The sequence below is a fragment of the Selaginella moellendorffii genome, unplaced genomic scaffold, assembly GCF_000143415.4.
Source record: "Selaginella moellendorffii unplaced genomic scaffold, v1.0 SELMOscaffold_55, whole genome shotgun sequence".
Lineage (NCBI taxonomy): Eukaryota > Viridiplantae > Streptophyta > Lycopodiopsida > Selaginellales > Selaginellaceae > Selaginella > Selaginella moellendorffii.
In genome coordinates, this window is record NW_003314316.1 from 7,286 (window position 1) to 18,791 (window position 11,506).

The following is an 11,506-nucleotide window of genomic DNA, read 5'->3' on the forward strand; positions in this document are numbered from 1 at the left end:
ATCAGCTTTACAGACATGAATGCGCGAAGCAAACAGGAACAGCAAGACTCCCACTTTGTTACAAACATAGAGATGGTCCACAAGCGAAGCTTGATGTATTTCCAATCACAGAGAGCAAGGGCGTTCCCCAATATTGTTGTTGCACTTCCAACAATGGTTGCTTCCTGTAGAGGTACGACAGGAATTCTTGAATAAGGCATCACTTTGGAAGGCTTTGGTCATGACTACACGCCGACTTTCAACCTGCCAAATCGAGATTGATACACTGTGACTTTGTCATCTCCATTGTGAAATATTGTGATATGTTCAACACACTTTTCTTTGTGCTTTCTGACCCAGATACAACAAGATTGTCAGTCATAGTGCTCCAAGCTTGCATCGTTTCGTATCCGTTATTCAGGTGCGTATCTTTTATTTGCTCTTCGATTCAATAAGTGACGCCATTATGTTGATTGGGGATCTTGTGACAGTACGCTCAAATCTTCCTCTGCAATCAGAACATGTTTCAATACTCAACATGCATATGCGGCCAAACACTTCAACAGGATTTCCCGACAGAACTTATTGATACTTGGTATGGTGGGTAAAGTTTTTCTTAAAAGCGAAAATATAGTACAATGTGCTTGTGATTGTGCAGGATCTTGTCCGAAAAGTGGACCCTAATTTTATATTACAATCACTTTCTTGCTTTTTTGGGCGTGCATGTCCAGCATCACGGTCCAGGCCCCAGATCCAGCTCGGGCATCGCATCGAACAGCCTCTTTGCTCGATGTATGTGCCCGGAAGTGGCATTTGCAGCGAGCATTGCGGGCGAAACCATCGTCCACGAAGCTAAGCTATGGTCGGCAGCGCTTTTGTTATAGGGACGTTCGAGCTTCTTCGGCATAGCGGGGTTGGAAGCACGAAGAGCAGGAGGTTTGTGGAGATAAAGCTCTTGAGCGGCACATAGTTTTGGCTTCTGCAACGCTGCAGCATGATCGTCCAGGCCCAAGCCCTTTTTCGTGAAACTCTGAGTTCCACGAGACATGATCACAAAGGCACATAATTTGGCTTCTTCAACGCTGCAGCATGATCGTCCAAGCCCAAGCCTTTTTTCGTGAAACGCTGAGTTCCACGAGACTTGATCACAAACGAGCATTTGTGAGAAGACATCGTTTGCTTCGTCGACGAGGCCATGTTTTGCAATTCTTCGCGGCTTTGACACCAGTGCCCGCATTCCATGACACAAGGTTCCAACACGGCATTTTGTTCCTTACGCTGATGTAAAGGGTTGCTGCCGTACTTGGCATAAACGCTGGGCAACGCGCTCCATGAGACGAGACCGTGAATCGCCATGCCGTCAAAGATGGTGTTTACTTTTTCAGAATGCCCGTGTTGGGCATTTGCTTCAAGCATAACCGCTAAATGCATTTTGTGAAACAGGCTTTTGGCCTCTGTGACGAGCCCTGGTTTGGCATATGCCGCGAGCATCGCGTTCCACGAGACGAGATTCCTCTCATGTTTCGAAAGTATGCCGCGAGCATGACGTCCCATATTGATTTGGATCACAACGCCACGTAGAACCACGTAGGGCTGGATAATGACGTGTCAGAATAAACTTTCGAACTGAGACCAACTTGGCATGTCATTGCTGCGGGGCTTTATCGCTTTGTGGAGGATTGGATTCTTCAACATTGACAATCTTTTCCACATGAATCTATCACTGCATGAATCCATCACCGAAAATGCTAAATGGTATGCATGTATAGTAGATGCTATACATGAGCATTTGATGTGCCTTAAGAAAACCACTTAGTTTTCTAGATCTGGGCTTCTGTTTTTGCAGTGGCGATAGTTTGAAGCGCTCCACGCGTGTTTAGGCCGAGCTTGATGTAATTGAGCAAATAGTCCTTGAAGACGACGGGTTTGTAGAGAGCTGGATGGGACGAGCTGGGGGGAAGGAGCAATCGGCAACGATTTGGCTGGGCCCATGAGCGTCGCGACTGAAATCCGGAGCTTCTCCTTGTTTACCACTGCCCGGTACTCCACGCTATGATATCTTCCATTGCTTATGATCACTTACAAAACCAATGATTGGATTCTACCGTTTGTTATTGTTTGCTGTGTTCATGATCTAAAAGTGTGCTAGGAGTGAAAAAAACAATATGACAAATGAAAAAAATACATTTATTCCAAACACCTTTGAGCATTAGCATGTTGTGTCTTTAGTTGCATCAATTTTCATTGCAATTTGACCAATTTTTAATATTCTTTTGAACTGACTTGAAGTGCTTCATCTATCTTACCCTAATATTTTCAAACTATGATTCCTAAATGATTAATGCTTGAAATTTTATCTTGGTCTTTTCTACAGTTTATTTCTTGCTACAATATGTACAGAGTTAAACTTTCAAAAACTAATTGACATAGAAATATTCTTTTACTTTTATCTAGTAAAAGTTAAGATGCTGAAAAAAACTTTGAGTTTAAGAACTTCTTTCCATCTTCACTACTTTTTGGTTGACAAACTGTTAGTATTTGTGGAAAGTTAAATGCTGCCAAGCTTTTAACATGATCATCCAAGGGGTAAGTAGAAGCAACTATCATAAAACTCATTTTATCACCTTTGCTAGTTGGTGAGAATTTAAGACTTCTCCAGTCTTGGGTTTAGTTTTCATGCTTTAAGTTATAGTTCACCCTAATTTGCCTTAAGTACCCACCTAACATTTGTCTTTTTTTCCATGTGTACGGCCAAGGCTCCTCCTGAGGATCATGGGCCCGGAATCAGGGCCCAGGTCGACCAGCCCCAATTGCCTGAAAAAGGCATATAAACATAGGACCCAGAATTTTCCTATGTACCCCACATGTACCCCCCTTATCACTAGCTCTTCAGAACTAATTTAATGAATCTACAGCAACAACTAAAAAATGGATGGAATTATTGGGAATTCTGGTCAAATGTATTTTGCTGATGTGGCAATATCCTACATGGCTCTTAACACGTGTCATTATGTTGAATTAAGTGTTTTAGATCATGAACGTCCAATTGATCGAAGGCCCGGAATCGATTGGGCCCAGTGAAAATCTGAGCCACTCAAAGAGCGGCTGCAGGGCCTTATCGCTTTGTCTATATCGAAAAACGTAAAAGATCAGATTGTTCCATGGAACATCGGCATGAATCTTTCATGAATGTATCACCGCATGAATCCATCACCGACACGAAAATGCTAAATGATATGTATGTTTAGTAGATGCCATTCATGGGCATTTTCTGTTCCATATGAAAACCTCCTAATTTTCTAGTTCTGGGCTTCTGTTTTTGCAGTGGCGATGGTTTGAAGAGCTCCACGCGTATTGAGGCCGAGTTTGATGTAATTGAACAAATAGTCTTTGAAGACCACGGGTTTGTAGAGAGCTGGATGGGTTTTGTCGACGAGCTGGGGAGCAGGAGCAATCGACGATGATTTGGCTGGGCCAATGAGCGTCGCGACTGAAATCCGGAGCTTCTCCTTGTTTACCACTGCCCGGTGCTCCACGCTATGGTATCTTCCATTGCTTATGATCTACACAAACAAAACCAATGATTGGATAGGTTCTCTCTACAGTTGCTACTCTTGGGCAGCAAGATCTTTGCAACATACCTGGAGCTGATCACCCAGGTTCACGAGAAGGGCCTCTGGAAGCATTTTCACCGTGACCCACTGATGGTCCTTGTGAAACAACTGGAGACCATCGACTTGGTTCTGGACGATGACTGTGAGAGCAGTAGCGTCGGAGTGAGCTCCAAGCCCGATTGCCCGATTGGGATCCGGACACGGCGGGTAAAAATTTATGGCTAGAATCCTCTCGCGTCCCGCCAACTCTTCGTTCAGGTATCCCGCCGGAAGCTCCAAGCTTTCGGTCATAGCTTCCAGTAACACGGACACGAAGTCATTGATTCGCCCTCCATACGAATTCACAGCATCTCTACAGAAGAGTCTTTTTTCTTATCAAGGGCAGAAAGACCAAGCTCTTGGATTGGAATGGAAGAGTCTAACCTTGGGAGGTGTTCTTTGGCTGGCCAGACACTATCAGCTTCCAGAGCTGACGCTTCAGCGGGGATGCGGAGAACGTCCTTCCACTCAAGGATGACGTCGCGAGAAGAATCAAAGCTAGTGGAGTAGCGCATGGGCCGGCCGTCAAACACAGTGACAAAGTACTTCATCTTATCCTCCACGGGTACGTCGTAGAAGTGCTTTGCAGCGTTTCGCATTCCTTGAAGGATATCCTTTGGAACACCATGGTTGATCACCTTCCAGGGAGTAGAATCCAAACACACAAACTTTAGCTCTTATCACTTTCACTCCCAGGCACGGAAATCGAGAGCTCACCTGGAAAGCACCCCACTCCCGGCAAGCTTGATCCAGCTCTCGCAGGAATTCTTCCTTTCCACCAGCAGCAGCGCTACTCGTGAATTCACTCAAGTCGAGCACTGGAATTTGAGCGCCCCCGGTGGCAGCTTGGATCTGGATCTTTTGAGGCTGCACGTACTCTTGTGGAAGAGATTGGTGAATTTGCAGCTGCTCAATTAGAGCTTGGATGGGCTTTGAAGCCATCACTCTCTCTTTCTCTTTATCTCTGGGAGCTTCTTAAAGACGAATACCAGGTCTTTATAAGAGAGATGTGAACGAGAGAAGAGAAAGAGAGAAAGGAAGAGGGGCGAGCGCGAAGGAGCAAGCGAATTGATAGTGATATGATGCCAGCGAATAAACTCTCATTGGTGGAAATGACCACGTGTTTTATATTTTCTTTTTTGTTATTTTGGGATACTATTCACACTTTAGGTCTTTAATCTTAGGATGAGCCGAGGTTTTAAAATTTCGCCGCAAAAAGGAGAAAAAAAAAACCACACGTGCGCGACGTTAGACATATATAGCACGTGGGTTTATAAAAAATCAAAGTGAGAGGTGGAATGATCGATCGGGAGTACTCAATGGTCTGACTTACCATTGTCAACGTCATCCCAAATGCTGAATTCAAAAGTGCCAAGCTTTACAGGTATAAGGTGAGGAAGCACAAGATTGTACAAGCAATACCATCAACATTGTTAAATTAGTATAATTCAGTTATGGTGTATCTGTAACACGATCTAGCACACCTCAAAAGATGTATTAAAAACATAAAAGATTATTACTATCATCTCTAGTTAGTCTCTCCCTACACCTTGATTTCAAAACTGATTATTTTGAGACCAATCCCTTGCTATGATTTAGTTAAATAGTGCTTGCTTGTCCAAACAAAGATGTGGATGTTGCATTCAAGAACAAGGATGATGACATAGATGATGTTTAGTATTGGGTGTGTGATGAAATTTGCCACATGCATCGTGCAACTGTCAATATCCTCTATTTTATAGGTGGAAAACATGGCAATGTTGAGTAGTGAAACATGTTCTGATTGCAGGGCAAGATTTGAGCGTCATCACATTTGGAACCATAGGACGACTACTGTCACAAGATCTGAAATCTACATAATGGCCTCACTTATTGAATCGATGAGCAAGTAAAAGATACACACCTGAATAACGGATATGAAACGATGCAAGCTTGGAGTACTGGCCAGTAGCACTATGACTGACAATCTTGTTGTATCTGGATCAGAAAGCCCAAAGAAAAGTGTGTTGAACATTTCACAATATTTTACAATGAAAATGACAATCAATCTCGATTTGGCCGGTTGAAAGTCGGCGTGTAGTCATGACCAAAGCCTTCCAAAGTGATGCCTTATTCAAGAATTCCTGCTTGGAAAAGCGTACTTAGTTTCAGTACTCTACTGGAAGCAATCATTGTTGGAAATGCAACAACAATCTTGAGGAACGCCCTTGCTTTCTGTGATTGGAAGTACATCAAGCTTCGCTTGTGGACGATCTCTATGTTTGTAACAAAGTGGGAGTCTTGCTATTCCTGTTCGTGCTTTCTTGTCTGTAAAGCAAGGGTCAAACCTAGAGGTGGTCAATCAAAACACCCTGTAAAAGATTGAAAAAACAAAGACTGACCTTACTGCGTCACACCAAACATCCTCAAAATTGCAGCAGGGCCAGGTTTTCCTGGCACCCACTCGCTTTCGCCAATCACATAGTCAATCTCGAGTTGCTGAAAAACTGACAAAAAATCAAGGTGGCGCTTATGCTCGTGTCCTCCAAGAACACAGTTCTCCATAACCCTAAAAACTCCATTTTCCCGCCGAAGATCACTGAATCGTGTTGAGGCCGAGCTGCTGCTCTTGATCTGATCCAAGAACACATTGAGCGGACGATCGTTAGGGTGCATATCGCGCTACCATTCATCGTCCACGATGTCCAGCGGCAAGCCCTACCGAAGAGCCTGGCGCCAAGAATCGTGAGGGAGATCTCGCTCAATTCGATCGCGCCAATGTTTCTGTATCAGTGTCTTCTTGCTGGAAAATGTACCACATCAGCTACAAGCGCCCGGGAATTCTACGAGGCTCTGGAGTGCGGTGAGATCACCACGGTCCTACCGATCGAGAAGGTTATGGAGCTCCAGGAGAATGTAAGGCACTGCTCGATCGAGCTCCACTGCGTGGCAATATGGCATAAAAATACTTAGAAAATATAATATCTGGAATTTCCATTTTGTCTATATATAATGTAATTACCTTCAAACTTCTGAGCATATGCTATCTACAATTAAGCTTTATTATTGAGTTTTCTTGATGATATGGTTAATCTTATGACTTTAACTTTTAATGATCTTGGTTTATAAGATCCTTCAATTTTGTCTGATTCAACAATTTTTCAATTATAAATGGAAAAGCTACAATAAAATTAGCAAAATTTAATCTTAATAAAAATAATTACGAATAAATTAGTAAAAAAAATAGAACTATATCATCAATGCAATTAGAAGAATTTTAGATGATCATATCATAATCACCTATATGTGAAGTAATTCTATTTTCTTTGGGCAATTTATATCGTCTTCAAACAGAAAAAAATATTCTTCTATTAGAATCATTCCAATCGCTCGGTCAAAATGGTGAAAGTGAAGAGCGTGTCTCCTGATAGAGCACATAAGCACACCCACGAGTTTGATGGAAATTTCATTACCTTCGGCATCTTGCCAAGAGTCGTAGAGGCAGGCGAATACAAGAGGGCGCTCGTCCTGGAAGTAGATATAATATGGTTGCTTCTTGCTTCCATCTTTCTTCCACTCGTAAAATCTGCAAAAGCGAAGTCGTGTGTGCAGTAGAAGATATGATATGCTTGTTTTGGTACCCTTCGACGCTCACGAGGCACCGTTTCGCTGGAAGAAGGAAACTTAAACTTAATTTATTTTTTTAGAATGGATCATTATCTCTAGTTTATTTTGTAATATTTCGAAAAGGAGCCAGCACCAAAAAGGAAAGAACCCTAAATTACAGCAATAATAATTCTTAAAAGATAGTGATCAGACTGAGGGAAATGAACTGAATGTCTCAAGGGTGCCTGCGCCACCATCTTTCTATAACCCAATCCAAGCATCCAGATTCTTCTCAGCCAGACAGAGATACTTTTGTTTCAAACAAACTGATCGAGATGTATGGGAAATGTAAATCACCAGAGCAAGCACGCCGGATATTCGACAGCATTACTGTCAAGGACATGTTCTCATGGAATCTAATGCTGTCAGTGTATTTCAGAAATGACTGCCTTAAAGAAGGAAAAGAGCTTTTTGACAAGATGCCCGGGAGGGATTCCGTGTCATGGAACACCATGCTGGCGGCCTACAGTGACGAAGGTGATGTGGAAACCACAAAGAAGATGTTCCTCCAAATCCCTAAGCCGGATGTGGTATCATGGAACTCTCTCTTGTCGGCATATGCCCAAAGCGGGTATCTCCAATATGCGGCGTCAACTTTTGAGAGCATGCCCCAAAGGGACGTGATTTCGTGGAGCTCTTTGTTGGCGGGGTATGCACAACATGGGTCTTTGGCTAGAGCGGTCCAGATCTTTCACGAAATTCCGGAACGGAATCTCGTGGCGTGGACGGCCCTGATTTCCGTGTACGCCCAGCACGGGCATCTGGAGGAGGCAAAGCGGGTTTTCTGCGAGATGCCACAGCGCAACCTGGTGACGTGGACGTCTATGCTTGTAGCTTTCTCAGGAAACGGGCAGCTGGAGGAATGTGAGAAGATATTTCACTCCATGCCGCAGTGGGACGTGGTTTCCTGGAACTCGCTACTGTCGGCATATGCCCAGAATGGGCATCTTGGATACGCTTTGGGTATCTTTGCCACGATGCCTTTTCGGGACGTGGTGACGTGGAACGCTATGCTGAATGCTCACACTAGAGCCGGGCAAGCGGAGACAACCAAGAAAATCTTTGACTCTATGCCAGTCAGGAACCTTCTGTCGTGGAATCTGGTGCTGTCGGTGACTGCCCAGCAAGGGGATCTGGAAGATGTAAAAAATATCTTCAATGAGATGCCTCAAAAAGATCTTGTAGCTTGGAATGCTATGATATCAGCCCTGCTACAAAGGTGGCGGCTGGAGGAAGCCAAATCCTTGTTTGAGAGAATGCCGCAGCCCAACCTCGTTTCGTGGAACGCTATGCTTGCCGCTTATGCCCAACACGGGCATATCCGCGAGGCGGAGTGCACTTATAGCCAGATGCCCGAGAGAGATTTAGTGTCCTGGACTTCGATGCTTGCTGCCTATGCTCAACACGGGCATCTCTGTCATTGTTGGGAAATATTTGGTAGCATCCCTGAGCGGGATCTTCTATGCTGGAACACGATGATCTTTGCTTACTCTCACAATGGCCATCTCCACCGAGCTAGAGCACTCTATGATCGTTTGCCCGAGTGGGATTCGGGCTCGTGGAGCTCACTCGTCGCCGCTTACGCTGAGAACAGGCACTGGGACGAGGCATTTAGTCTCTTCTTCGTTGGGAACCTTGTGGATCTGCCAGACGAGAGATGCTTGGCCGCTGTTTTGGTTGCTTGTACTCATGCAGGGACTGTTTTCTCTGCCAGGAGCTGCTTTGTTTCGATGAGTTTTGACCATGGGCAAGAGCCGACGAGGCAGCACTTGGTTTGCATGGTTGATCTCTTGGCGAGAGCTGGTTACCTCAGAGATGCGGAGGATTTGATCCAGAGCATGCCTTATGTTCCAGACGTATTCGAGTGGACATGCCTTCTTGGTGCTTGTAGAAGTTACAAGGACTTCAAGTATGGAGCTAATGCTGCTTCTCGTGTTGTGGCACTCGAGCCTAGAAACGCGGCTGCTTATGTATTGCTTGCTAATGTAGCCTCTCCGCAAAAAAGTTAAATAAGTTAACAATGTTTTCTTTTATGTTTTGTGTAGTATCACTAAACTAAACAGCTTTTAGATATTCCACTTTTTCTTACGAGCTGAGTTTTGTAAGGCTGCCAAAGCACAGCTTTTCTTGTCTGGATGTTTCAAAATTGAGTGGCCTCTACAGCTTCCATCTTTCCAGGATTAAAGCTTTCGCTTCACATAAATTTCAAGCACCATCACCACCCACCACCAGCACGACAGGGACCTCTTTATTCCGATGTGACGAAGAAGAATTTAAGCCTGGAAAGATGATCGCTTTGCGAGACTGCGAGCTTTTTACATATTGTAGACTTGGAGATGAGAACGATTCAGGATCACGGGGATCTGTAGGAGTGGGAGTCTTGCCGGCGGAGAGGGATTTGCTCTGACATTTCTTCGTCATCTGGTCGTTTGACAGAGGGAAATCCATTGTAAATGGCTGCAAGACAAACCTGGATAAGGAAAAAAAACCAGAGATCCAGTCGTCATACCTCCCTTGAACGAAGGTAGCGCTGGAACTGGTTCGCAGTGATCCTTTGTGACGTGGAGCAAGTATGTTCCAGCGAGAATGGTGACGAAGCCGCAAAGCTCAGTGACGACTTGCGCAGGAGTTTGTCTGTCCCAGTCCTGGACAAACCAAATAAGTATAAAAAATGGTGGTTCCTTGGCGAAGTAGTAAACAGAAAGAACGAACCTTGAACATGATGACGCTAGCTACGATTGTCAAGGAGGTAAACATGACATAGTAAATGGGAGATACAACTGCAGTATTAAAAGTATCTAACGCCTGCAAGGAAAACCTTGTATGAGCAACGGCAAAGAAACAAGGAAAGAAATGAAAATGACCGAGTTACCCTGTTCAGATAATTCATCTGTGTTATGACACAGGTCGCAAGCACCATTGCGAACACCCATGTCTGTGGATACATTAATTGATTGATACCTTCGAATGTCAGTTTGAGGGCAATCCCGAGAGCCTTGGCACTCATCACCTGATAGAATCAATCCATGAGGACCAAAGCAAACTTGTTGTCATCCAAAGCGCTTACCGACAGTGATCCCATAAACGAACAGATACCAATGTAGACCAGTATCTGCGTGTGCCCATACTGAGGTACGTAGAGGAAAATAAGAATCAACACCACGGCTACGACAGAGGTCGCATACAGCAAAAACGCTGGAGAAAGAAACAAAAAACTAATGAATCAAAGGCCTAGAAAGGAGGGAAAGATTTACCAGGCTCGCTCGCTAGATCCCAAACTTGCTTCACCGATTCAATATCACGTTCCCCAGGAGCATGCAAGACAATAGTCGTAGAACCCACGACACAAAGAGCACAGCCGAGCATTCCCAGAACATGTAGCTTCTCCTTAAGAATGACATGCGCCAATGCTGCACTGTAAAAAAACAGCCTCAAACTGTAAGAAATCCATCTTCACGCTTTATCCTCCACTCACCTTACTATAATACTCAAAGCTCCTAAAGGCGTGACAAGTATCGCAGGAGCAAACGCATACGCTGCAAAGTTTGCAACCTCGCCAAATATCACTGCTCAAAGAAGTGAGCAAACTTTGTTATTTCGCATTTTCATCCTGGACAAACTAGCTTACTTGTGATCATGCCTGCCCACCAAAGCGGTTCATACAGATAGGAGTAGCCCCCAACACCTACAAAAACACGAAAAAGCTGTGACTAGAGCACGACATTGCAACAAAAAAAAAAAAAAAAAAAAGAATTTAAAACCATGCCTACCAGCACGAACTCCAGATGCACCAGCTCTCTTAAGCCCTTTCTTCTTGATGATAAAACTCGCTCCAATGAAGAGGCTGGATGAGAGAGCCAACACCAGTCCCTTGTGATTATCCGTCGTGACGGCCATTGCTGGATCCTGCGCAGCAGTAGCCTGTGCCATCGAAAATCCGCGACCCTGCGCTACAAATCACTGATCCCTGAGCTGGGAGAAGGCCTTGCGCATCCAATCCGGCTCAAAATCTCGCAGCTGACATACATTCTCGGCGTGCGCCACACCTTCCCGAGAATTAGGTCGACCGCCTACCAGTGCTCCATTTCCCAGCGCCTCGCGGGATCGACGAATTCCTGCCGGTGGCGAGCTAGGGCTCTTGACAAGGACGTGGAAGCCGAGCGAAGATAGAGAGAAAACTTGGATCAGACCCTTTCGCTGTCCCTAAAATGTGTTCTTGCGAATATGCC

The 11,506-nt window shown here is 44.6% G+C and overlaps 3 protein-coding genes across 3 annotated transcripts; 1 reads left to right on the forward strand and 2 right to left on the reverse strand.

The window, feature by feature from the left end:
- Positions 1-3,194: 3,194 nt before the first annotated feature.
- Positions 3,195-4,744, reverse strand: LOC9661900 (probable 2-oxoglutarate-dependent dioxygenase ANS). Its single transcript, XM_002982788.2, has 4 exons — positions 4,350-4,744; positions 4,017-4,270; positions 3,621-3,945; positions 3,195-3,542 (listed from the first exon to the last, which is right to left on the reverse strand). The coding sequence occupies exons 1-4, from the start codon at positions 4,572-4,574 to the stop codon at positions 3,279-3,281; spliced, it is 1,068 nt and encodes a 355-aa protein (XP_002982834.1). The 5' UTR covers positions 4,575-4,744; the 3' UTR covers positions 3,195-3,278.
- A 2,808-nt stretch (positions 4,745-7,552) lies between these two features.
- Positions 7,553-9,286, forward strand: LOC112350859 (pentatricopeptide repeat-containing protein At4g02750-like). The gene is made up of 2 exons (XM_024687831.1): positions 7,553-8,086; positions 8,216-9,286. The coding sequence occupies exons 1-2, from the start codon at positions 7,553-7,555 to the stop codon at positions 9,284-9,286; spliced, it is 1,605 nt and encodes a 534-aa protein (XP_024543599.1).
- Positions 9,287-9,341: 55 nt separating this feature from the next.
- On the reverse strand, positions 9,342-11,491 carry LOC9662074 (probable magnesium transporter NIPA4). The gene is made up of 9 exons (XM_002982789.2): positions 11,048-11,491; positions 10,906-10,962; positions 10,753-10,843; positions 10,532-10,692; positions 10,345-10,472; positions 10,150-10,287; positions 9,990-10,082; positions 9,787-9,922; positions 9,342-9,734 (listed from the first exon to the last, which is right to left on the reverse strand). The coding sequence occupies exons 1-9, from the start codon at positions 11,205-11,207 to the stop codon at positions 9,631-9,633; spliced, it is 1,068 nt and encodes a 355-aa protein (XP_002982835.2). The 5' UTR covers positions 11,208-11,491; the 3' UTR covers positions 9,342-9,630.
- Positions 11,492-11,506: the final 15 nt, after the last annotated feature.